General features: G+C 37.9%; 1 protein-coding gene across 7 annotated transcripts in view; it reads right to left on the bottom strand.

The window, feature by feature from the left end:
• The window catches only part of LAMA2 (laminin subunit alpha 2), a 777,226-nt gene that overhangs the window by 198,121 nt on the left and 552,060 nt on the right, over nucleotides 1-27,045 (bottom strand). For all 7 annotated transcript variants that reach the window (XM_036766214.1, XM_036766215.1, XM_036766213.1 and 4 more), the window contains 3 exons: nucleotides 19,099-19,233; nucleotides 10,080-10,204; nucleotides 2,440-2,526 (listed from right to left, as the gene is read on the bottom strand). In XM_036766214.1, coding sequence (XP_036622109.1) covers nucleotides 2,440-2,526; nucleotides 10,080-10,204; nucleotides 19,099-19,233 — 347 coding nt within the window. The remainder of the gene's footprint in view (nucleotides 1-2,439; nucleotides 2,527-10,079; nucleotides 10,205-19,098; nucleotides 19,234-27,045) is intronic.

The following is a 27,045-nucleotide window of genomic DNA, read 5'->3' on the forward strand; positions in this document are numbered from 1 at the left end:
ATATCATCCTGCCTCCCTTGTTCAATGCCTGCTAACTAAATCTACTTAAAGCATTTCTTTGCGTTTGGAATTAAAAGTATTCTCTTTTAAGCCTTTAGTAGCTAGGTAGATAACAGAAGACATGGTTAGAAAAAGCAACTTGGAAGGAAATGCATGGGAACTTTCCATTACTGGGCATGGAAACTCTCAGGAAAATCTTCCATAAAACTTAGGTAAATTTTCTGGTAAGGATTTTGAAGCCTGTAAATCCCAATTGACTGTGAGGCTTGGGAAGTGGTCTAAGAAATTCGTGGAAGATGTCATAATCATCAGGGAAACAGGGTGTTTTAGGTCTTTCTAATAAATATTCTACCTAGACCTCATGATTTACTTTGAATAAGAATAGCTTTTTCCCTTCAGGGAATTACATTATACATCTTTATTTTTAAGAGATAATGAATGCCAAAACACCATAATTTTCAGAAAAAGCAATGTAAGTAATTTACATTTGAATTATGACATATAATCCCATCCATTTATAGAATATACATGGAATGGAAAAGCACATCTGGCCAGCTCTTGATAGGGGGCTTATCCACTGACGTTTTGAATCCTAGGCTGGCTTTTTCCAAAACGGCTGGCCTAACCCAGGTCCACTTTCTTTCACTAACTGACTAAGGCATACTAAGGGCATCATCTTAATACTAATATTGGTGTAAGAAAAATATTAACAAGAAAGTAAATTAGATTCAGGCATGCATTATGCAATGCATTGCAAAAACAAACATGAGTGAATTTAGAATAGTATTTACTATTTTGGATTATTTATATCAGAGTTATCTTCCGTTAGCAGAGAAGTAGATTTCACTGTATATTCTCGGGGGTATAGTGCATACACAGTAAATATGGTCTGTTGTTAATATTTACACATATATTTATTGTCTTCGAAGTATCAACACTTAGCACCCTTTAACTCCAAATATTAAAGATAATTTATTTTCATTATAACTATGATTAGTTAATCCAAAGAGCTTCTGAGACAGGTAAGTGTTAAGTTTGGCTGTCCAGTATAGTGTCCTTACAGAAATTAGTGGGTATGGAAAGCACTAGTGACAGCTTATGGTGCAGTAAATGTTTGTTTAGAACTTTTGAATGGCCATTTGAACTGATCACTTGCTAGGATAGCTGAGAGGCAGTGGGGTGAAGGACAACTATGACTTGCCCTGAGAATCATAAAGAGTTGAGTTCAAGTCAAATTTTCACACATAACTGATGCAAAACTCTTGCCAAGCCACTTAACCTCTCAGTGACCCAGACAATTCTCTAAGACTATAAGTTGAAGAACAGTTGCTGATTTGCAGTGGTAGAGAGAATTTCTTCACTGGAAGCTTCCTATACCAATGAAATCACAGATCTGGTTAAAAACAATTAGGAACCTGTCTATATTTATGCTTGCAAACCTGCACCATCATGGTGATGGAGAGGAAAGGAATCTCAAGATTCTCTTAGAGAAAACACAAAATAATTAGATCTTCTGCATCAATTAAACATTTTCAGGTGAGATATTGCACTTGTCAAAATGTTGACCAATAATGTCTACATTTTTAGCAAGACAAAAGGTAGGCTATTTTACATTGTGGAAGTCTGAAATTCAGCGTTCTCTTACTGTCTTCGGCAGTGACTTCCATGGACTTACCAGGAAGCAATGTTACACACTTCAAAGGGTATTGGTTCTGGAGGTAGGGCACTTGGGTTCAAATATGCTACGTGTTTGCCCTTGGGTAAATCACTAAACCTCCTAGGGGCTCAGATTCTTTATCTGTAGAATGAGGGGAACGGTATAGAAGGCCTCTGAGGTCTCTAGAATTAAATCTAGGATTTTATGATGCTATGAAAAGACTAGATTTTTATGTCTCTCAGTTTCTGGAGTTGTAAAATGGTCCTTAGCCCTCTTAAAGACAACCACCTTAGGAATTAGGCAAAGTTTGTGAAGTGTCTCAGGTTCTTTGTAAAGGTACAAATACTTGCTAGTTTGCAAGCTCCATGAAGAAAAGGATATTGTCTTATTTAAAGTTTGTCTCCCTTTCAGCACGTAGCACATTCCTCTGTACGTAGGTGTTTAAGAAATGTTTATCAAATGCATTAATATGATTTGTATTTTCCTACAGAGATGAGCATGGATATATTTGATATCATATTATTTAAATCACTGATTAAGACATTAAACTTTCTCCTTTCTAGGACATAGCACATTGTTCTGTATGTCATAGTTGCTTAATAAATATTTGCTGAATGTCCGAATATGATTTGTATTTTCCCATAGCACTTAATGTATTTGGTAGCATATAACTGGCTGATCAATGACTATTAGTCACTGATGAACATGAGAGGGCCTCATGTATCTATTCTGATCTTTTATCACATCAGCTCTGCATCCTAATCCATCGTATCTGTTATTACCTTTCACAGTACTGGCCTTCATATCCACGTGGGCAAGCTGTGCATCGATAGTCATCAAGTCCTTCTGAGATGCAAGAAGGGCTAAAACTAAAGAGATGCAGGGTGAGAGAGAGGAAAAAATAAAGGTTTCTAAGTGGATCTTGTTACATCAACTTCATCAAGTCAAGTGTTTCTCATATTGAAGGTAAATCCCATCAGTGGGAACTCTTTTGAGTTTATCTTAGAAATACACAAAAAAGAATCACCTTTGTAGAAAGCAACAGATGGTTTCCCACCTTGTCATTGTCAACGCACAGCTCAATGATGCCACTTAAAGACTGTCTCTGATTAAACAATGTATTATTTTGGAGTCTGTGATGTGAATGTGATGACTATGAATGTATGAAATTTCCTAAAGCAGTAACCTGTTCTCCACCAAAAAACACATTGAATTAAAAAAAAAAACAACCCAACACATTTGTTTGGTAGCAGAGCATATCTTGCTGAATATGTTTTAGGTAAGAAAGAGAAAAGGGATAAAATCTTATGAAGAACTAATCCCTGCTGCCACTGCAGTTTTAACATAGGCCTGTTGGTATAAAAGTTTCATTTTACATAAGAGAATGTTGTTTCTTTAAACTTACCACTAAACTTTAAGCTTTTTTTTTCTTTACACTTCTGTCATGTTGTGAGGAAAGGAATAAAAAAGTCCACAAAGATGTTAATATGACTTGTTAAGGATGACTTTACATCTTTTCCCCTTCTTTTCGTGCTACAAAATTAAAAGGAATTTATCTAGTTCAGCCCATCCCTAAATAGGCACCCCCTCTCCAGCCTATTTGCTAAGTGGTCATCTAGCTTCTGCCTGCAATCCTCTAGCAAGAAGGAGCAGATTAGTTCTCAGGATAGCCCACTCTAGGTTTGTACAGCTCTAATTTCTAGGAAGCTTTTCTGTATTTCACTAGCTTAAATTTGTTTTTCTGCAACTTTCATTCTTTGCTATTAGTTCTTTTCACTCTGGAGTCATGCAGAATCCCCAGGTGACATCTCTTTATATTTTCAAAGACCGTTATCTCATCACATCCCTTCCTTTCAACCAATTCTTCTCCAGGAGAAATACGACCATTTCCTTCAAATGATACTTACCTGGCTTTCAGTGGAGGCCCCTTGAAATTCTTTGCTCTTCACCAGGTATTTGAATTTAATACCAGCCTTCCAAAAATGTGGCACCCGGAACTCAATACAGCATTTCAGATGAGGTTTGACCAATGCAGAATGGAAAAGGACTACATAGCTAGACCATTTAGGTTTTTGTTTTGGTATCTCCAACATCTAGCACAGTGCCTGGCACGTAACCAGCCTTTCATAAATGCTTGTTTATTGGCTTTTTGGATGCCAAGCTTGTCTTCCTGCAACCTAAATTTATATGAAGCCTTTTTGGCTGCCATGGGGCATGATTGACCTTATTAAGCTTACAATCCACCAACAAGACCAGATCTCTCCCATTCTTGTCTAGCCATGTTTCCTCCATCTTATACTTGTGAAGATTATATTTTCAAATACATTCTACTTTGTGGCTTTTAAAAGAATGTTTAAATCACTACAGATAAATTGAGTCAGATTTGTTCCAAGATTTTTTTTTGTTGTTATTTCACTTGGAAAACTAAACTATCTTAGCTGATACCACTGGATGAAAATAAATTGTCATTCAGTGAAGTATTTATTAAGTTCCTCCTATGTTCTAGGAATTATAGTGAGTGCTAGAGATACAAAGAAAGACGAAAGGTAGTGCTTGCCCTCAAGGGCTCACATTCTATTAGGAGATACAACATGAAAACAACTGTATCCAAACAATGTATGTATAGGATATTCTAAAAATAATCTCATAGAGAAGGCACTGCTAGTATAAAGAAGACAAACTTCTTGTGGAAGGTAGCATTTTAGTTGGGACGAGGGAATCCAGGGAAGCCAGGAGGGTGAGATGATGGAGATATTTTTCGGGGTATCTTTTGCTTCCAGCTCCTCCACAACAGAAAGTTAAGTTGTGGGATGTAAAGGGACCTGGTGAAGAAGCTATAGTTTCTTTGGCTTTTGCTTTAATGCATTTTGCTTTAATAGAGGGAGGTTACTTTGGCCTGTCTGTCTGTCTACCTTGTGGAAACTACTTTGCAAGGAAAGCAATTTCAGAATTCCAAGAAAGCAACAATATAGTCAATTGAGATCTTTGGCATACAGGAAAACAACCCATAAAGTTTGGTAGCAAAATGGTGCAATGCTCCCAATTTCATTCTATTTATGCAGTTTGTGCTAAACTTGTTACTGCTGAAAAAGCACCAGAACTCCCCATTGGTATATTGCAATCAGCGTCTTACTTTAATTCACTTATAATGCACTGAATCAATAATGCTTAAATAAGTAATAAAATTACACCTTTGCCAAAAATGTAAACAAATTGATCTATTACTCACAAACTCATTATTCAACACATTTTTTCAACTGTGTAAAAATAGATCCACAAACTCATAAGCAACTCATTCCATCCAGCTTTTCAGCTTCTCTGTTTGAAGCTCAATGCTGAGTGATCATTAATTAGAAAAACCTCACAACTTAAGCTTTTTAGAGTAAACTTTTGAAAGGGAAGCATAATTAGATTTTGTCTCCTTTGAGTAAAATGCCTGCCTCAAAGCCCTTAAAAAAGCACCCTCTCCTTAAATATTTGATATATAGAGTTCTGCAATTCTTCTGTAATTCTGTATCATACAGTGTCTGGTTCTATTTTTTCTTATAAATAAGGGTTATGAGAGTAGACATGAAAATAATCTCTTGTGCATGAGGTCAACATTTTTCAAACCCAGATAAGAAAAATAAATAAAAACAATCAAAGGAAAAAAAGATCTTTATAGTTAAATCCTAATTTCAGGCAGGACTGTTGCGATTAGGCCCTGGTGTGTAGGAAAAGGGTAATTCTTTACTTGAGGGTGAAGAGTCAGGGTTTGAGTTGGAAGGATGGCAAGAATAAACTAAAAAGAAAGGGTGTCTATGGAGCACAAAATTCAAATGTTCAATAAAAATGAGAAAACTGGTTATCAAGGCTGAGATTTGAGGTCTGTGCAAGACCAAGAAGCAAACTATAGCAGTATCAAGGAGTTGACCATGTGTCTGGTTCAATGGGCCTTGCCAAAAGATGAGTCTTTCTGACTCCAGGCCTGGCACTTTATCCACTGGCCACCCACCTGCTCTAATGCTTCTAGCTGCTAATGCTTTCCCTTTCAGATTAGTTCGTATGTACTGTGTATGTAGATTGTGTGTACAAAATTATTTATAAATTCCCTGCCCCCATTAGAATACACTTTTCTCAAGTGCAGGGACTGTTTTTGCCTTTCTTTGTATTCCACAGCACTTAGCATGGTGCCCAGCATGTAATAATAAATGTCTGCTGACTGACTCTATCTATTCTTCTTGCCCATCCATCATACTAAGCAGTGATGGATGAGGAAGGTAGAGTTCAGGGTTAAGTGGAGATTCTTTTAGTAAAGGATGTTCTTTGCTATAATATAAAGTAGGCTGGGTTTGAAGTGAGGAGGATAGTACCAGCTGTTGGCCAGAGGACCAATCTGAGTGATTGGTCAGGGATCTACCTTGCTTTCTTCAAATTTTAGGCAGGTCTGTGGGTGTGAAGATTGTGGAGAGACTGGAAGATCTGGCTTTCTATACTTAATGGCTTCCTGGGAATTCAGTTGTAGTTAATTCCCAATTTATATACTAATTTGACTATAGAGTATCAGGAGTATTTTGGTAAATGTTTAACAATCAGCTCTTTGAAAAAATGCATGACACACTTTTAAAGTTAATCTCCATTATTAACATTTTCTCCATCACTTTCTTAAGTCTAAGCAATCAACAAAATAAGCCAAGCTCTATTTTGTGTTTGTCATTTTCCACGGTATAAATTTCTTACACCAAGCACTCGACAATGAGCTTTCAATTCTAACATATTCCTGGCCCTGTGCTGCAATTCAGTATGGATGGCTCCTGAGGCTCACAGGTTGCCAGTGTTCACAGGAACTGTGATGCATAGGATAAAGGAGAAAAACTATAGGTGGAAATGATAATTCACATTGAGGAACATGTTGGGGTGGACAAATGCTGTGAGATATAACATGAGTAGGATGGCCCAATCATCCTAATGGTAGGAGGTACATTTAGAGATACTTTTCTAAGGTTTGGTTTGTTCACTTTGCCCATTAAGTAGCAGTATGTGATAGGAAGATGAATATTTGCTGGAGAGGCTGTGAACGGTACAGTCCAGAAGTGTGAAAGAAAATGGGTGCCACTGCTAGAGGAAAAGTCACAGAGAGACAACTTCCTATAAGGGTAGGAGGGTGGCTTTGCCTGTGGCAAGAGGTCCCTCACAGGAGAAGATGTGAGCTGTCTTGGTCAGAGTGTCTATTACCACCAAGATGGCACAATACCCTAGGGATGGGGGCAGGTCTGTTATGAACTGTAACATTACTGCCACTCTAGGATTGTGAGGAGTTGGCAGATGTTACAGCAATGCCATCAGCTGCCCCACTGGGTCCTTGTACATACAAAGGCATGTATTATTTTCGCTAGTGACAATCTGAAAGATCTTGCATTGGCCCAGTTGTGACAGGAGTAGAATACCTCCTGCCCATCAAGTTTTACCAGTAGGAATCACAGAACCAATCTCAAAATTAGAAAGGACTTTCAGGAGTTACCTAGTCCAACCTAATACCTGAACAGGAATCCCATTGGCAGCATTTCATTATGTGAAATTATTTTCTTAATTTAATCTCATTAACAAGATATCATGTTCTATTTGGATTAGATATATCTTTCCATAGTCATAGTTCAGTTATGAGTATCACCCTAGATGTCTCAATGACACCTATAAGGATTAATTAAGATCCTTGTAGACATCTGATTTATTAGCCATTTATACAAGACATCTGAGACCATGGGTTTTCTTGCTGGCTTTCACCATGGATCTTACCTCCTGTGAATTACTGATCCTTTGTTGTTAGTCTTCAATCTATGTTGTGGATTCTACCTGACTTGTTAGCTTTGCACAAGTAGGGGTTTTTTTTTTGGTTGTTTTTTTTTAATGGTTAGTAACAGTTCAGAGCAGCTAGGTGGCACAGTGGATAGAATGTTGGGCTTGGAGTCAGAAAGACTCATCTTCATGAATTCAAATCTAGTCTCAGATACTCATTAGCTGTGTGATCCTCGACAAGTCACTCAACCCTATTTGCCTCAGTTTCCTCATCTGCAAAATGAGCTGGGGAAGAAAATATCAAACCATTCCAGTATCTGTGCCAAGAAAACCCCAAGTGGGGTCACAAAGTGTCAGACAAAACTGAAAAAATGACTGAACAATAACTTAAACAATTCAGGACACCATCTGACACTGATCCTCTAACAGGCATGGATGTCTAGCTTGTTTGGAAGGCAGAGAACTAATCCTGAGTATGAATACATCATGCCTGCTGCCAGAAGATTAATTCTAATATTGTTGTTGAGTTTTAATGGCTGTAGGATTTATACTGTAGAAGAGGGTCATGTGCCATGCCTTATCTCTCAGGCATATAAATTCAGGCTTTCATGACAGGGCATCTGCACTACCCATTTTGATGGCTGGTAATGTAGGTGATAGTACCATTGAACCTTCTGAAAAAAAAATAGTCCCCAGGGGATCTAGTGTTAATTGAACTGCCAGGCAGTTGAAACTTTCTTATGTATAGGAGTGAACAAAAGTGAAGTACTTTGCCCCATCAAGATAGTGCCTCCATGCCTGAAATGCAGCTTTAACCAAGAACAGCTCCCAAACAGAATTGGCCTTACTGAGTTAATCAGTTTGTGTGAGAATTACTCACAGTACAAGGTCATAGAGATCAGTGTGGCCTCTAGAGACAATGGCACACATGGTGGTGCTGGATGAATCAGCCACTATGATGAACTGTTCCTGAGAATCCAGGGATATCAAGGAGAGGACTGAGATCATTTTGGCACTTTGCACCCTGTCTCTGGTGTCTACTGTATAGCATTATTATGCTTTAGTAGGCTATGAGGTAGATTCTTCTAACCTTACAAATGGAAACTGAGGCCCAGAGATCAAGTGACTTGCCCAAGATATCAGAGCCAATAAGTGGCAGAGACTGGAGCTAGGGTTAGAAGGGAAGTCCTATAGGCTTAAGTTCAGTGTTCTTTCCAATGCATTGTGCAGTGTGAGTACCATCAAAGTGGTGAACCTGGGGATGAAGAAGCAGTAGCATCCCACAACCCAAGGGCCCACTACCTATCTATTGTGGATGTGAGGCTACCTCACGGCAGTACAACTTCCAGCTTGTGTGGATCTATATGAACTCTTGGTAGAAATATCACCTGTGCCAGAAAGTCTATCTCTTAATAACGATAATGATAGGATTGGGGATAGGAACTAGACTTGTGATTTTATAATTTATTTGGGGGGGGGTTGGTACAGGGAACTTCCAGTGGGGAAACTCCCTTTACTAATTCAGAGCAATACTTTCTCTGTAATTTATAGCCTTGGGAATTTGGCTAGAGAATTAAGAGATGAAGTGACTTTTCCAGGGTCATACAGTTAGTATGTGTCAGAGTCAGGATCTCATGACTCAAGGGCCAGCTCTCTCTCCACCATACCATGATGCCTATCTAGTAATAATAGCGGACACCCATACAGTACCTTAAGTGTACAAAGCATTTTATCTCATTTGAATCTTGTATGGGGTAGATGTTATATCATCACCCCCATTTTATGGGCAAGGATATTGAGATTGAGAGACGTTATTTTACGTGATGTGCCTTGGGTCACATAGCTAGGTAATATGTGAGCCAAGATTTGAATTCTAGTCCAGGGCTCTGGAGATTTGAATGCTATTTACCTCATCAATAAGGAGAAAGACTCTCAATGGAAAGATGAATAAAAACATGTGGGGATTGATTCTCCTCTACAAATAAGTACCAAATGAATAAAAAGTACTAAATTCCACTCTATAAATAAGTACTAAATTAGGACATATGAAACAATAAATGAAACTGCTCCAGCTTCCCTGTTTATGAGAGCAGAGGACAGATTTCTTGAGTGATAACCTTTGTCCACTGAACATCAGTTTTATGATCCTTTGAGTGACCGTCCTGATTTGGGATATAAAGTGGTACTAGTTTTCTATTATTCTGTGCATCAACTATTGACAAATGTAGGTAATGAACAAAGGTTGTAACAACAGAAAGGGGTTTAATCATGCAAGAGTAGGACGGATCGTTAGGAGATTACTTCATGTCATGATGGAAAGGTTCTAGCACGTGGGTAAATTATGTTTCTTGCCCACATCCTTCCTATACATGTGTCATCTACTGCTATTGCTCTATGAAGTGTTAATTAAAAAGGGAGCAATTACTGACCCAGAGCTAGATCATAGAAGGAAAAAATGAACTATATAAATATTTAGTGAGGCTATATGTGTTATACATTTAAATGATTCATTGTGTCAATGTCTTGTTACATCCTGCCTGAGGTTTGCTTATTTGACCCCAAACATTTGGGTCCTAGGCATCGTCTATGAGCAACAAAGTAGAGGGTTTCACTAGTTTGGAAAGGGGATTCTCTTTGTCACACTTACTTGTTGCTAGAAGTGATGAGCGGGCAGGCACATTGCTGGCAATCATTTGGCAGTCCCTTGACAATTCCATAGTATCCAACAGCACATCTTTCACAGAAGTCACCAGCAGTGTGGTGTTGACAGTTCTATAAAAGAGAAAGGGGCACCGTGTTTGATATCGAATATTAACAAAAGTTAGGACATATTTTATTTCCAGTCGAAGGGAATGATTGAATAGTCTCAGATAAGTTATTTTTTTAAACATTGACAAATGTGTTTCACTAATTCTTGACATGAATAACTTTCAGTGAGTCTCTCTGTTTTGAATAGTAAAAGAAGTTATGTTATTGTATCTGCATTGACAGTGAGTGAAAAATGATGACCATGCATGAAATGATTTACTCCCATGGAGTTATTCTCTTCTTCCACTTCAGTCACTGTCCTAGGCTGTCTCTTGCTCCATTATGATGATACATGTTAAGAATTTTTAAACTCTATCATTTGGTACCAGATGTTTTTTCCACACTTGAATTAGTGTATTTTCTTGGTCCACAGGATTTTTCTTAAAATGGAAAGGGATTATGATTATTGTCCTGTCCATATTATTTCCTATATGTAGTGGCAAGTGCTTTTCTGAGTGATTTGTGGTAAATTAGAACTGAGGTTAGGGAATAAAAAGAGGTACCATGTATAAAACTTGTATTTTTAATTGAGATTTATTGAAACATATTCTTATATCTGGCTGAAACCTCAAGAGAACTGGAATTACGATATGTTGTAGTTTTTGGGTCTACCTCTTTAATTGGGTGTCTATTTAGGAATGGATTAGTTTGGGTGTGTGTTTACGGGGAGCGGTCGATGTGGCTTCTTTCCCTCTTTATGTAGGAAAGGTCCCATCTCTGGCACTTCAATGAAATTTCACAGTTTCTTTTCATGAGTTTCTAGGGCTATGGATAGGGGAAAGCTAAGTTTTATCTGCTTTTTTTCCTCCAAAATTTATGCTTTGGGATCCTTAAACACTGCATATAATTGAGCAAGTGAAGGAAGCAAAAAAGGAAGGGGAAGAGAGAGTTTGACTCATTTCATAGCTGACTTTGAACATTTACTGGTTCTTTTCTCATAGAGACTAGAGCTTGCTCTTGTGGTCTTAGCTGAATGCTGGTACATTTATCTATCAGTTTTCCATAGTCTAAGGGTTCATTCAGCTGCATAGTTAGTCATGAGCTGGCAAGAGGCCTCATGTCAAGACAAAGGTATCATTAAGATTTTCATGGGATTAATTTCTAAGTCAATTCTCCTGAGCCAGCCTCCAGAACCTAAGCATGATATATAGTTGCAATATGGATCCTAATATTAGAAGAAGGTAGGAAGCAATATGCCTCAATTATTAATATAGTTATACACAAATGGCTATAGAGATGTGTTCCATTTTTGTCAACCTAGCTACAAAAATCCTCATTGGCAAATACATCTTTATAGAGAAAGGAAGGGTCAGTGTAGCAACAAACTAAGATATTATGAAAAATCATTTCAAGCAGAGACTAGGCAACCATTTTTGAATATTTAATATTAGATATTCCTTTCATGTATGACTAGATAACTTTCCTTCCAACTATCAAAATTCTGTGATTCCATGAATTGTGGAAATCATAATTTAGTTAGCTTTGTCACATACCATCATGCTTTTGGTATAAGGTTAGATTTGGATAGGCTTGTAATAAGAATGTATATAATAACCCACTACCAATTCCTTCTCCTCTGAGGATGATTTTGAGAGAAACCATAGTATTCATTTCTCATTCATTATATTTAATACCTAATTATTTTATTAAGACCAAGGCTTTTCCCCTTTTCTGATTCCTCATCCAGGAACCAACCACTGTGGGAAATTTCTCTTAGAGATTTACCCAGACCAGCCAGTTTGTTGGCATCAGCTTTCTCCTTGATAGCCATATGCTCAATGTCACACCTGGCTAAAGACCACAATGTTTCTGAGAATCTCCTTTCTTCATTGGTTTGATTGAATTTCTGGATTTGAGCTGAAAGATTTCAATTTCTATCCTTCCTTTTATCACATTAATAATTTTACATTTATTAAATCTAAATGACATCCTGATACTGTTGGAGAAAGTTTCCATGAAACAAATGATCAGTTTCATGTTCTTTTCAGGGAAGTCCACACAACTTGTGGTCTTCCACATATAACAAGTGATTGACACGGTGTTTTCTATTCAGGAGTGATGACAATAGACTTAAGGTTAGGTTTTTCACCTTCTGCTAAAACTGTAGTGGCTTCACCAAAAGGTTGGCCACCAAATTTTTTGTTTGTTTGTTTTGCCACAGAAATATACAACTTCCTACCAAATCATAGAGTGGTTATGCCTTGCACTGGTGGAGGGAGTACCCACAAAGACATAATAATGGATCCTTAAAGTATCAAATGTTCTTAACACTTCTGATTGAAGACAGCTGCTTCACGACCAGAAATTTAACTTTCAGAATATCTGTCCTTTCAAATGGGATGTTCAGCACTACACATTATATCACATGGGGAGCCATATATTTTTTCAATTTTTAGAAATCTTAATATTTATTGTTGAGACAGGATCAGTCTAACAAAGTTGAATACCCGGATCTGTCTTCCACTGGTGCTACTTGTCCAGCATGCTGCCATATTTGAAATCTTTTTCTGCCATTTTATGGGTGTTATTTTACAGTTTATGTGAAATCAGTCAAGCTTCCTTGTATAACAATAGCACAACATTCATATTTCACAGCCCTATAGCAGAATGGTGAACAGCACACTGTGGTTTGTTTCGTCTTGATACTTGATATTTGATCCACAAATGCCTATTCAGCTGTCCAAAGGAAGTACTTATTTACATTGGCCACTCATTCCTTCTCCTAGGGCCACAATGTAAGAGATGACACCACTAAAATAACCAACACTTCTCTCTGAATTTTAATGAGAAGCTATAGAGCTGGATGACAGGTGACACGGGGCAGCATTTCCGAAGGATGTGTCTTTTTTCTCTTTGCAAATCAGCCCAAAGCAAAGAATAGCCTGGACAAATTGATGCCATGGTCTTGTACACTCTCAGAATATGAACAAGGGCAATTTTGGGGACCTAAGAGATCTGGAGAAATAGTTGTCAGCCTTTTGCTTTTGCTATCAATGTACTGAAAACTGGACTGGTATTAACATCTGAGCCACAGTCTCTGCAAATGACATAGAACATGGCTGAAAAAAAATGATACTAATGAAAGTACTCAGGGGAGTTTAGTGCCATCACAGTAAATGCATCTCTCCTGTATCTACAACTTTTTTCCTCATTCTCTCCTGGAGTGAGTGAATGTTGTTAAACTTTACAGGACAGTCAATCTTTTATGGCATTTCCCACATACCAACTTGGTTAACTTTATCGGTTCTCCTGGTTAAGTGCACAGACACAACACATAAATCATGATGCTATTCTTGACACTTCTCCTTCACATTGACTTTCAGAGGAAGAGTGAGCATGGTATTACTCCCTTAGGTAGAAAATGACTTGCAGGTAAAACACTCATGTCATTGACATGGTATAACCGTTAACACAGAGGATGAAATGTATGAATCCTATTTCCATGATAAAGGAGAAGGAGTTTCAAGCACTTGGTAATGAATTGGCCTTCCAGAAGACCCAGAACATGCAAACTTCTGACTTCTTGCTAGGCCCTCAGGTATGCCAGGACAGAGCAATATCTCATACCCCTGGCTGGGCTTCTGATTGTGTAGAAATAAAACTTTTGGCTATGCTCATAGCTGCCATGAGGTCAAGCTTCCAGATGCCACTGAGACACAGCAACTTCCTGTTGCCCCATGGCAGAGAATTTGAAGGATGCACTAAAGTCTTGAGGGACTGGGCCTGGGGGAAACCTTGAAACTTTAATCACCCATTTTCTTCATAAGACTTCCTCCCATCTACTGATACTCTGGTCTGAACTCATTCCCTATGGTTAGCATACTCCTCCTACTTTTTACTTTCTCCATTCCAATGATAATGAGATCTTCCTTGACTGCTGAAAAATAAGACCTCTTTCTGACCACAGACATCAATGCCCTCATTCCCATTTACTTCAATCCCATGCTCTAACGTCCTTCTCCAGATCTGCCTCCTCCTTCCACTGTGCTCTACTGGACTCACACTATCAAGATAACACTTAATTTTTTTTTCCAATATCTCTTCTCTTAGTGAGACCTGTATTCCTTTCTTTCACCTCTCCCTAACCCTCATTACACCACACCCCTGATCATATTTTTTAGTGCTCATTACACCTCCTCTCACCTCTCAATGGTTTTAGTGGAGGATTGAGAATACTGGTTTCCCATTGTGACTTCCAGACTCTTTCTATACTACTATCACTCAGCAATCTCTCCTTCTTTGAGATTCAGTCTCTCCAAATTTATAACCCAATTCAGGTCCTGGGGAACATTAGTAATTCTCGAAACATTTTCTCTCCTTTCTCAGTAAGTTCTGTGCCTTGTTCACAACCTCCCTTTCTGTCCCATCTGCTCCCCTCATATGAGGAGAACTGATATCCTGATGTTCCCTGGAATATCCTAACTTCCATAATCTACTTCGGGGCTGTCCAACCTTAGGTTTTTATTGAAACAATAGACAATATATTTTAATTTGCCATTTTAGTGAGAGCTCTGCAGTAGCTCAGCTTCATTTACTAAAGCATTTATGTAGATTTCTATGCTTGTAGGCGGGCTGCATAAGTCACATCATTTTGGACAGCCCTAATCTACTTAATACCCAAAATCTATTTCTTTCTCTTCAGCTACATATGGGTATTGTCACCCTTGAACTTGCCATCACTCACATAAATTCTACTTCCATGTTCAAGAACTTTCACGTTCCTTTATCAATCATATCCATCATTCCACCTCTATCCCTTATTATTCCTAAACTTATTCTTCATCCTCAGCCTGACCTCTAATCCTTCTACCCCCAGTACTATTTTCTCATTCCCTGCTGTAGCTATACTCTTCTCATTTTCCAGTATCAATCTCTTGGGGAACTAATAGACACTGCACTATTTTTCTACTTGTAAAATTTTGCTCCCTTGTCCTACCCCTGTTCATACCTTGCCAAACCCCAACCTTGGATGACTTCTATCATCTTCCTCCTTTATTGCTTCTGTTTTGCTGGTGGGTGGGGATGGAGGAGGTCACACAATTAAGCTGACAGGGTTCACTACAAATTTATTTTATCTAATCTCAATTGGGTCTACACTGAAATGAGACAATCCTTCTGCTTTTCCCTAACCAATTTTCTATCACCACAGTGACTGTTCCAACTCTTCTTTTTTCAAGCCTGGCACAGCAAACCCTCCCTAACCGCTGGACTGAGAACCATTCTTCATACTTTACTGAAAAACTGAGGCCATTTGCTGTGAACTCCTTCTTCCTTTCCCCCCATCTTGTATACCCCTGACATTGTCCCTTGTTATCTCCTTCACTTCAGTCTCTGATGAAAAAGTCACTTTTCCTTGCCAAGGTCAACTCTTAGAGACTCTTTTGTTTTTGTATTTCTACTTTTGTCACTTAGCACAGTGCGTGGTACATTGTAAATACTTGATAAATATTTTTTCATTCCTTCATTCCACTCACTTCAGATTTCTTGAAAATTGAACTCTTGGTACCTTCAAAACTGTGTCACCTCTCATTCGAATTCCTTCTATCTATATTTGGTCTGTTCTAGGTATATTTCTCATCTTTGTTCTTCATTTCTACTTCCCCATGTAGTACGTTGGGGACCAAGCTATTAGAGTTCAGATCTGTTGGATCTACATAGGAGTTTCCATTTTAAACTGGTATTACCTATGACTTTTATATCTATCCACTTGACGGGGAGATCAAATGCTTAATAGCTGAGGTGTTTTCTGGGCTTGTTTGGCCCACCATGTGTCAATTGTTTAAAAAAAAAAACCCTTAAAGTTTTGTAGGATATGGTGAGTTGTAGTTTATATCAATGTCTTTTCTTAGTTCCATTTTCAGGTTTTTGAGCATAAATAGTTTGTTTGAGTAACTTAGGTTGTGGTTGCTTTAATTGTACATTATCATCTTTATTTCTTCTCTATGCTTTTTTTCCCCCAGTTTCAAGTTGATTGTGACCTTTGCTCTGACAAGTCTATGGCCTGACTGCAGAAAGATGGTTCGGAAATCACTGTCTCATTTAGAAACCAATCATCTTCTATCTATAACACTTTAGTAAATTTCTTTTTTTTTTCTTCTGCATGATGTATTTTGGTGAATATCACATTTAGAATCTTGTGACTCTTATTGAAGAAAGCAGCCATGCTACATAGGTATGAAGCTTCTGTGAAGTCTATCCAATTCATGCACAAGTCAAGACATCACTCTTATGATGTCATTGGTCCTCTTCAGGAATTAAGGACAAACAACAGCAGCAATGTCTTTGGTCCTTTTCATTTCTTAATCTAAACCATGTTTTCCAACACATTTTTCACCACCTTTCTTTAATCCCACCTTTGCATTAAAGACACTCATTATTAAAGCATACGTTTATTAAGTTTAGAGGAACTTATTGAGTTCTTCAGAGAAAAACTACCCATCCTCTGCAATAGATGTTGGCTAATTAACTGAAAAAATCTTTAACAGTTTTTGCTTGCTTTTTAAAAATTTGTTTTTGGTTTAAGATCAGTATGAACACTACAGAATTAGATGACCAAGTGCCTTGTGAAAACATATTTCTTGTTGCCTTTGGATACACGATTAAGCTAACTTTACTACTTTATTTTCTTCTCCAAACAGAATGTGTGAACCTTCTTATTTTTAAGTTATACCTTCATTTGATTTGGGATTACATTTAGAGCCAGAAAGGTTCATTATCTCCAGTAGTATGTTGACTTGTGGAACATTACCAAGGGTGTCACATTTGGAAGACAAGAATTACATTAAATTTAATTGACAGCGTAAAAATGGTGTGATTCTGAATACTCTTTGCTTTGTTTTCTAACACTCTTCCAACTGTATTACAGAGATAGAAGGGGCCCATTTTAAGTTTTTCTTTGTTTCATGGGTTGCCATTGACAAAATCTTTATCATCTAGTGGTGAAAAGTCTCTCTTTAAAGAGAGAGGGATAACCTTCCCTTTAGTCTCATTTTCATAGAGAAGACATTGTCTGGGGGCTAGGGTCATATTAGAAGAAGCCTTTTCAGCGTGACAGAATGTGCCACTCTGCTGATCATATCCCTTCAAAACTATAAGGTCACTTTCATGACATGCTGAAGGATTCAAGTAGGAGGGTGTGTGTGTGTGTGTGTGTGTGTGTGTGTGTGTGTGTGTGTGTATGTATGTTCAGTCATTTCAGCCTCTTTGTGACCCCATTTGGGATTTTCTTGTCAAAAATATTGTAGTAGTTCGCCATTTTTCTTCTCCAGACCATTTTACAGAAGAGGAAACTGAGGAAAACAGGGTGAAGTGATTTGCTAGATTTGAACTCAGGAAGATGAATCTACTTGATTCTAGGCCAGGCACTCTATCCACTGCACCACCTAGCTGCCCTCTGAGTAGGAGAAAGTATTGTATAATAGAAACATGACTTCATTTGGAGTCACAGAACCTGGGTTCAAATTCAACCTCTGCCACTTATTATTCGTTTAGCCTTGGACAACTAAGTTAATTTATCTTTGCCTCAAGGTGCTCATTTGTAAAATGAAGGGTTTGGAATAAATGACTTCTAAAGCACTCTGTTAGCTTTAAATCTATGATCTTAGCCCTTTTGTAGAATCCTTACTTCTTCCAAGTTTCAGTTTCTTCTTAATTGTATATATTTGATCTGGGCTGAACATAATTTTCTTTGATAGAAAGTAGTTGTCATGATTTCTGGTTGTATTGTTGGCCATAGCAATGACAATATATTTCACTTTGAGGTATTTTTACCCTGATTAGAATGCATCAATTTAAAGGATCAAATGGTAGCTCACTGTCCACAAGGCACAGAACCACCCATTGATTGGGGGATGGGGGATTGGGGGGAGAGGGGCTGCCTCCAACCATTAGGAAGAAGTCGAACTCAACTTAGACATTTTTCAACAATTCATTTTCCCCCATATTTACATGGGAAAGGAAAGGAAAAGACCAGGTATGAGAGATAATATCACAGTACCAGGTACGTTTTTTCTTTTTTTCCTTTTTTGGTCTAGACCTGTAATTTCATTAGCATAAGGAACTCCTTCCTGGGAAACCACCTATACCAATGGAAGCCTTTAATTGTTTTGCAATTTATAATCTTTGAGAGTAGCTCAGGATATTGAGAGATTAAACGAATTAACCAGGGTAACATAACTGTCATGTGTCAAAGGTGAGATTTGAACCTAAGCCTTTCTGCCTCCAAGAGTATTGCTCTAGCTACTATACCATGCTGGTTCTCTGGGTATGTAGTAATTCTTAAATAATTGCTTTTTAACTGTTATTTTTTTTACAATATTTAGTAGGGAACTAACTACATATGGATATACAGTTTTATTATGGTCTAAGATATTGAAATCAGAGTCAAGAAACACACTTCCATTCCTCCCACGTCACTTACATTTATTTCCTAGGCTATTAAATGTGGATAATAATAGTGATCCCCTACTTGCCTCATATGACTGGTGTGAAGATAAATGAGGTAATGCCTATAGAATAAGTTATAAGTTCCTTGAAGGTTGAAGTTATAAAAATGCAGAGTATGATTATTGTTTACACTAGCTGTATATTTTTGGTGCAAGCCATTATTTTCCCACTGAATACAGGAATGTATCAGAAAAAAGCTATGTATTTAGAATTCTTAATGCAAGAAAATCAACAGGGGACAATCATTTAGGCAGGAGAAGTCACTTTTGAGCCACATGTCCTTGACTGCCTCCTTCCTTAAACAAAAATAAGATTAAAATGTGCTCCCTGGTGTTGACTTGATATGCAGAAGTATTATTTACATGAAGAAAAATGACAGTGTAAACAGATCAAGAGAGGTCATAGATTAGTACCTGACATATGGAAGTTTCAGGGTCACACGTATCGCTATGTCCATTACACTGACATGGAACACAAGTGCCCAGGCTTGGTCCAGGTATCCGGCCATCAGATTCAGAAGGCAATCTATAAAATCCTGGCATACAGGCCTGCAGGGAAAGTAAGCCAGTTAGGCAGGGAAAGATAAGAAAAGCACATTTTAGAAGGCTCCGGGTCCTCTAGCTTATGAAAAGAATGACATACCTCCAGCTGCACTACAGGCAATATCCTTTATAAATACAAGAACCAATTTCAAATCATAGCACGTGCTTCAGCAAGGTCTCCAGAGTGCAAGAGTACCACCAGCTGGGTAATATTTCAGGCCCCAAAACCTTTCATTTAGATACAGAATACTTAGACTCACAAGCGATGGGTTTAAGTATATGTCGTCTTCTTGAGAAAGAAGTTTGCTTTTAAATAGAATTGTATCATAGGCTAAAAAGGGATAATTGGGTTGCCCTTGTCCTTAGTATGTTTTTTTCAGATTTGGCAAGCTAATATCTGCCTCTATTTTGCTTGATGGATAACTAACAAATGTCTAATGATTCTAAGCACGCATACACACATACACACAAGTCTTCATAGTTGCATTATTTATATGGTGATAATTTAAAAACTATAAAAGTAAGGATTCCAAATAATAAAAGCACTATGTGTCTTGGGACTATTAGGCCCCAAATAAAATTTATCTATCCCTGATCTATTTTTTCACTCAGCAATAAAAATCTGCGAGTAAATGGAAAACTGCTGGCAAAGCTGACATATGCAAAATCAAGTCTTCCGTCTTCATTTACTTTTTATTATGTAAATGTATCAACATGTCTACAGAGCTTTCTGAAGGCTCATATTTCTGAATGGGTGATAAGGAACAGGCTTGTTGTCCATGGTTTAGCCACTCATAATATGCTGAGGCTGCCATATTCATTAGCCATCGTTTGATTCACAGATCAGTGGTTTGAGGTGGGAGAAACAATACTTTCAAGGCCCGCTTTTGGTCTCTCTGATGGCACTGGGTTTCAGCATCCTGGCTGGCTTAAATTCCCCTTATTTACAGGGTATAATTTATGAGTCCATTAGAAAGTAGAAAGTGATTACTAGGCAAAGAAGAAAAATAATGGAATAAGCACTAGGTAGGACACCCAATGCATCAAGAATAGGTGCAGATTTGGTCTGGATTAGAAGAGTTGAGAGAAGGGGTATCTGAAGACAGTATCATGAACTCTCTTACAAAGAAGAAAAGAGATCAATAGTCAGGATTATCCTTGTTTATTTTGATTTAGTTAATGCTGAATCACCTCAATTAAATACTCAATTAGGAGTCTCTCTGCTTTTATCACAGCTTAGAAGAAATTCTAATGAGGCTGAATTGATGCCTCTACTTCAGAGGAGCTGGCAAAGGCGAGGAATGGAAGCAGGGCTGGAGTCTGAGTTACCATCTCCCATTAGGGGTCATAAAGTCTATCTAAACAATTTAGGCCAATGCCCCTTTTCTCTTTGTGTTACTATCTGAGAAGGAAAATTATGGCTTTACAATAGTCAAGCTTGAATGTGAAGTAATGCCCAGCTCTCTTTAAGATAAATGTGGCCCTTTCAAGTGCTTTAGAGAATGGCCATTGACATGGGAACGGTGGCCATTAGGCATCGGAGGGAGGGCCAACACCACACCTCACCCAGTTATTTTAGCCATGGCAACCTCCATAGGCTCTCCACAAAATCATGAATAGGATAGAATTCTTGTTGGTGAAGGGAGTACCTACATCAGTGAAATCACATATCTTTTGAAATGATGGAGGAAAGAACAGTGACAAAATCATAAACCCAGTCTTTGAGGATTGACGATGGAACAGAATGGCCCCGACTCCCTTTTTTCTGTTAATGTGTTGAAACTGCCCTAATACAGGTAGTGAAGAGAAGGCTCTGGATATAAAGTGACTAAGGTACTCTAGAGGCAAGTTGCCATTCCTGTTCAAGGCAGGACCATTCTTCTTGAAATTTCTGGATATTTGTAGGGAAGAACTAGTTTTTTGTTTTGTATGAATAGTTGGGATTTTTATTGGTCTCTTCTGGCAGAGTTTCTGGAGGTTCCTCTTTATGTTTAAGGAAGGAGAGAGATGAGGGAAGTTTACAGTTACTTTCCTCATTAACATTCCTCTGCCAAATTGAGTCACCTTTTCCAAAAGTCTTTTCCCTTAAGTTTAGGAATTATTCAGGACTCCATCTTATTGTTTGCCTTGCATATGCTGATGATGCCTCTTCACAGCTTTATGAACAAACTCCCTTTAAGTGGGGGGAGAGGAAGCTGAAGGGTGACAGATTAAAATGAGGGAAAGTATGTCTGTCCTAAGGCTCAGCACTGACCTTCTTCCCTCACGTTCTGATGACAAACCTAATCCCTGGTTTCTGAGGATGGAAGGACTGAGGAATGTATAATTCTCTTATGACATTGCTTTCTTAGCTATTTTCTCAGGGATCCTAAAAATGAATCTCAAAATTAATGTTCTTAAGGGAACATAGGGCTCAGGACCTCCTTAGAGGTATGTGGCCAGAGGCAAATTACACTGGAACATTTTCACGTGTGAAATCAGTTCAAAATAATCATACCTACCTACTGCGCTACAGTTTTCAGAGCTTTCCTTGTAACTACCCAATGCCTGTAACCATTATTATCTCTGCCCAAAACCCAACAGTTCATACCAAAGAGAGTTGGGATTATAAACCTAGTCTTTTGGCTCTTTCCATCACACAGCACTGCATCTAAAATGAATATCAACGGCAGCCTTGCAAGGGCAAAGAGCTTGAAAAAAGGGTAGCAGTTCTGAGGTTTACAAAACACTTCATACAGGTTATGACATTGTGATAATAAGGCAGCACCGTATGGTGGAAAGAATCTTAGATTTGGAGTCAGAACAGCAGATTCAAATATCCACCTTGTTACCTTGTAGGACCCGATGAAAATCATTCGATTTTATTTGGCCTTAGTTTCTATATCTACCAAAATGAAGCAGCTGAACTAGACAGCCTCTGATATCTTTTCCAGCTCCAAATGCATGATCCTATGTATGACATTTTTACTGTTTTCTCTTTTGGAGCACTTATTTAATCAAGTGCCCTTGATGAGTCTGGGCTTTCTTTCTTTGATTAAATCAGGAGTCTTTGATGACCTGCTTACCTCAAGGGAAAGCCTAATTTACATGGGTTTGAGTAGCATGTTGTGATGCCTTTTGACCCTGAACAGGGTATATAAACTCGGAGGTTGGCGTTTTGCCTTTGGGGCTCACTCATGGAAGGCGTGTTGAGACTCTGGGCAAGCCGTTGTAACTGCCACCCTCCCCTCCCCACCCCCTCCCTTGCTAACCCAGACCCATTGGTTCTTCTCTAGTAACTATTGTGATTTGGTCAGACAGATAAGAAGTCTGTCTGTTCATTTGTGTTTATCTGCTCTGTTTATATGATGTATGTTTGTAATTTGTTTGTGTTTTCTCTAAAGTTCAGGGTGCTGGCTTTTTCCCTTGAACTAAGTGAATGATATATGTATGTTTAATTATTGTTATACCTTAAAGTTGCTTTCCTTAGAAAAGCAGGTCAAAGAATCCGTGCTAGCAGCATTATGTTGCTGGTCTTGTTGGGTTTTACACCTTAACAACTGCTGCTAGCCATATTGTTGCTACAATGTGGAAAAGAGGGAGGGCAGGCCTTCTTACCTCAGTGACAGGAAAGATAAGTAACCACACATATAAGAGCCTCAGTTTCATTTAAAATGAGCTCATGGCACTACCACCATTGTCTGCCACAAGCTGCCTCCTGGGATCACAACCTATCCTCAAGCATCTTGGTCAGAATGTGATATTTGGGAATCATTCAAAGCTTATATAGGCAGTTTTAATTATCCCAGTGGTGTAATATTGGGACCACTTCCCACTTTTCTCTATTAGTTACTCAGAGACACAGGGCAGCTAGGGTTATGCAGGAGATAGAGCACCAGCCCTGGAGTCAGGAGGACCTGAGTTCAAATCAGACCTCCGACACTTGATTGCTTTGTGATCCTGGGCAAGTCACTTAAGCCCAATTACCGCCCCCCTCCCCCAAATTCTTAGCAGAGACAGAGAAAGAAAATGAAATTCCAATCATTCTGTTTTGCCCTACCAATAGAAGGCTTGATTGGGGAAAATAGGATAAGGTTATTAATGAAAAAGGAATCTGGAAAGGATTTATGGATTTCCATTTTACTTCAATATTTCAAAGATCTACAATTTTGTTGGTGTAGGTAGTTCCTCCATGGATAAAAGACAAAACCTTGCTATATTTCAGTCAGTGTCCTTTGTAAAGCTGTTGTAGAAAACAAAACAAAAACTAAAATCAAAATCTGTTACCCTATGTGTAGTCTTCTGGTGAGGAACAGCTTTGAGATGAACTAGGGTAATCTTCAGCTCAGCAGATATACAGTTCCTAACTGGACCTTTAGCTGAAAGTTCTCTAGCTTGGTTGTATCTGCCAAAGCTCAAACTCTTGTGGCATACTCTTTGAGAAAGATGGATGGATCACCCCCGTGCCACAGAGAGGCACTGGAGGAAGATTCCAGTGGAGGCCATTATCCATGCCATACTCCGGGTAATCAACTGACCAATGCTTTAGAATTAGTGATTCAATCAAGGAACAGATGTGTATTCATTCAGAGTCTAGTTTATATTATTCTATTAGTAGGCAGTATAATGAGCATTGAAAAGAATTAGAGGCCAAATATTTTCATTCTGTAAGAATGGAAGTCATAATAGAAATTTCCTTAATTGCATGGAAAAGGTAACAACACAAACTGAAGAAGATAGCAATTGGTATTTTAATTAAAGTTATGGTATAGTAAACAAAGGGTCCTTACGCCAGAGAGAAGCGTGAAAATTTACATATGATTTCACAAGCTATACTCACAGGTACCTTTTCTATTAAGAGTGCTATAATCATTTTATCAATTCAAAGGATGGCCAGCTAAGCCTACTAGCAGTTGCCTGTGTTTTTCTTTGTGACTTGAAAACCACAGATAATATAATACAGTGAAAAGAAATATTAGCTTTGGATCAAGATGATCAGGATTCATATTCTGATTGCAATATTGACAATGAATGTGACCTTGGGCACATTACTTAATCTCTTTGGGCCTCTGCTTCTTCATCTGTAAAATGGAAAGGGAGAGGTGGGAAAAGGAAGGTAGGGAGGATGACAAGAGCTGGAGGGATCTCTGAGCTCCATTCCTCCTTAAATCCTGTGATCCTAACACTTAATCTCCTTAATTTACAGCCAATTTTTGTTCATGAAAATGAAACAAATAGTATAGGAATGTTGATACCTTTAGAATGTAATGCATTTAGTAAAGATATTGGTTGGTATATTCATGACCCATAGTATATGCTTTCAAAATAGGCTGTATTATTTCAGAACTGTCCTGAGCCTTTGCTTTGATGACTATACTTTATGCCTAGATAATGACTCTTTAGAATTGAGATGAATTATAAATAGGAATCATAATGGTGTAGAGGCAGCAGATCAGAGAAAAATATTATTATAAGAGTCAGGTCTTTAGCCCAAGAATAACATAATTAAGAAATTATTGAAAAATTTATCTGTAAAATACAGGTTTACATAAAAGCACATGGAGTCTTCATAAGACCATTAATGCAAAATGACCCTCTCCTGTGTATACCTTCTCTGTCTACTGATCATCTTCATCTGTCATTTGTTTTTGCTTTTGTTGATTTATATATTCTTGTGTCTAAGAAAAATTACAAAAATTCCTGGGATAGCATGTTCCAGTGAACACTACTGAGAAAAAAATCAAAGCCTATCTTGATAATATGAACTTCTAAGATTAAAGAGTTGGGAAGAGAAGGAAAATATCATTAAGAGAATCTGCAACTCTAGAGACTTTTTGCTTTTATTTTTTTTTTGCTTAGGTATTATTCTTGTATAAATTCAGGGAAAGAAATCTAATATAAAGTAGTACTACAGCTGCAAAGGCTTTGAAGGTCAACTCTTCCCACTTTCTGGAATATGTTTAACAATAAGTGGTAATTATACTGTCAGAACTGGATCATCTAGTCCAATCCTCTCATTTTACTGATAAGGAAACTGAGACACAATGTGGCTCACCCAAAGCCACACAATTAGTTAATGGCATATAACACAAGCACCTTAATTCAATGTTAAATATGATGAAGGAAATCACAAGTTCTATATCTAATATGTGCTTTGGGCAAGCTGACTTTTACCCTCTTGCATAGTATAGTACCACACCAATTAGCAAAAGAAGTAAAAGATTAAATGTCACAAGTGAAAGACTAGATGTCACAGATTCTCTCTCTGTGTATATGCATATGTTAAATGTTATGTATATATCCACACACTCTGGTGTACATTGTGACCCCTGAAATGTTGTGTGTGTGTGTGTGTGTGTGTGTGTGTGTGTGTGTGTTTGTCTTGGGAAGGAAAGGGTAAAGTGAAAAAAAAAGGTCTGGAAAGATATGTTAGAACCAGATTATTATTGGCTTTAAATTACAAACAGAGGAGTTTGTATTTTTAGAGTAAATAGGGATCCAATAAAGCTTCTTGAGTGGGGTGACATGGTTTGACTGTGCCCAGTAGCCTTATGGAGAATTAAGAATGATAGGAGGAGTTGAGGATTTCTGCCTTAGCAGATGAAAGAGAACAGGGAACAAAAGCTGGCAATTTGCCCACATTAGATTGGGGAATACCCAGTGATCAGCGGCTCTCTTGATGACAGAATACAAAATCAGGGCAGGCCTTCATGACTTAGGGCTAAGATTTCTTGTAGTTTTTAAGACTCTCCAGGAAGCTGTGCACTAGCCCTAATGATGCCATTACTGCTCAAAACAGTTTCAAAACTCCTCTTCCTTTTAGAACCTTTATCGCATAAGAAAATCTATCCAATTACTTTAGAATAGAACCTTGCTTTCTGCTTCCATGTGTCATTATACCGACAGCTTATCATTAGGAGGACCAGGTACGTCAAATGATGCAAAAGTTTTATCATAATCTTGCTTTGAAATTTAAAAAAATCCTGCCACTATTTTCTTTGCCTTATGGATTAAAAAAATGTACTTCATCAACTGATATAGCTTGATCCTTTGAGGTATTCTTAAATTCCAGTTCTTCTTTAATGATGGCCCTTATTTACCAGGCTCTGTTCTCTAATGGATTCCTGTCAATTTTCAAATATCACGCCCCAAAAGAATACCAGATTTGGAGTAACAGGATCTGGGTTCAAATTTTAGCAATGCTGCTTAAAGTCAGTCTGACTTTAGGCAAGTCACTCCTTGGGTTAAGTTCAGTTTATCTGTAAAATGAGAGAGGTTGAAGTAGATGTCCTCCAGGGCCCCTTCTCACTCTAAGTTCATAATCTTATAAATGAAAATATGAGGATTCTCACTGAGGATGTTGAAATGAATGTACTGTAGGTCCTGGAGGAAACTTCTAAGAAGTGTCTGAAAACCGTTTTAACCAATGGTAGCCTTGCTGGCCAAGAGCATAACCTCTCAAGGTGATTACTGTACTTTGAATGATATAATATGCATTTGGATGCATAAATCTTAAGATGTTTCTTTTTCAAAAAAAAAATATGCAGTGTGGTATGACAATTAAGACACTTGGAGTTAGGAAGACCTGAGTTCAAATCCTGCCTTAGATATTTGGTAGCTGTGTGACACCTTCTGAGTTGCTTAACCTTTGTGATTCAGTTTCCTTATCTGTAAAATTAAGGAGATTAGAATGATATCCTCTAAAAAAAAGCCTTTAGACTCTAAAATCCATTATTCTATGTTATAGTTACACATTGTGCATATAATTTATAGTTGAGATTTTTCCAGGTCTTTTGAGAGTGATTTTGAGATAATAGACAAGTTAGAGTAATTGGGTTT

This window comes from Trichosurus vulpecula, chromosome 7 (genome assembly GCF_011100635.1).
Source record: "Trichosurus vulpecula isolate mTriVul1 chromosome 7, mTriVul1.pri, whole genome shotgun sequence".
Taxonomy (NCBI): domain Eukaryota; kingdom Metazoa; phylum Chordata; class Mammalia; order Diprotodontia; family Phalangeridae; genus Trichosurus; species Trichosurus vulpecula.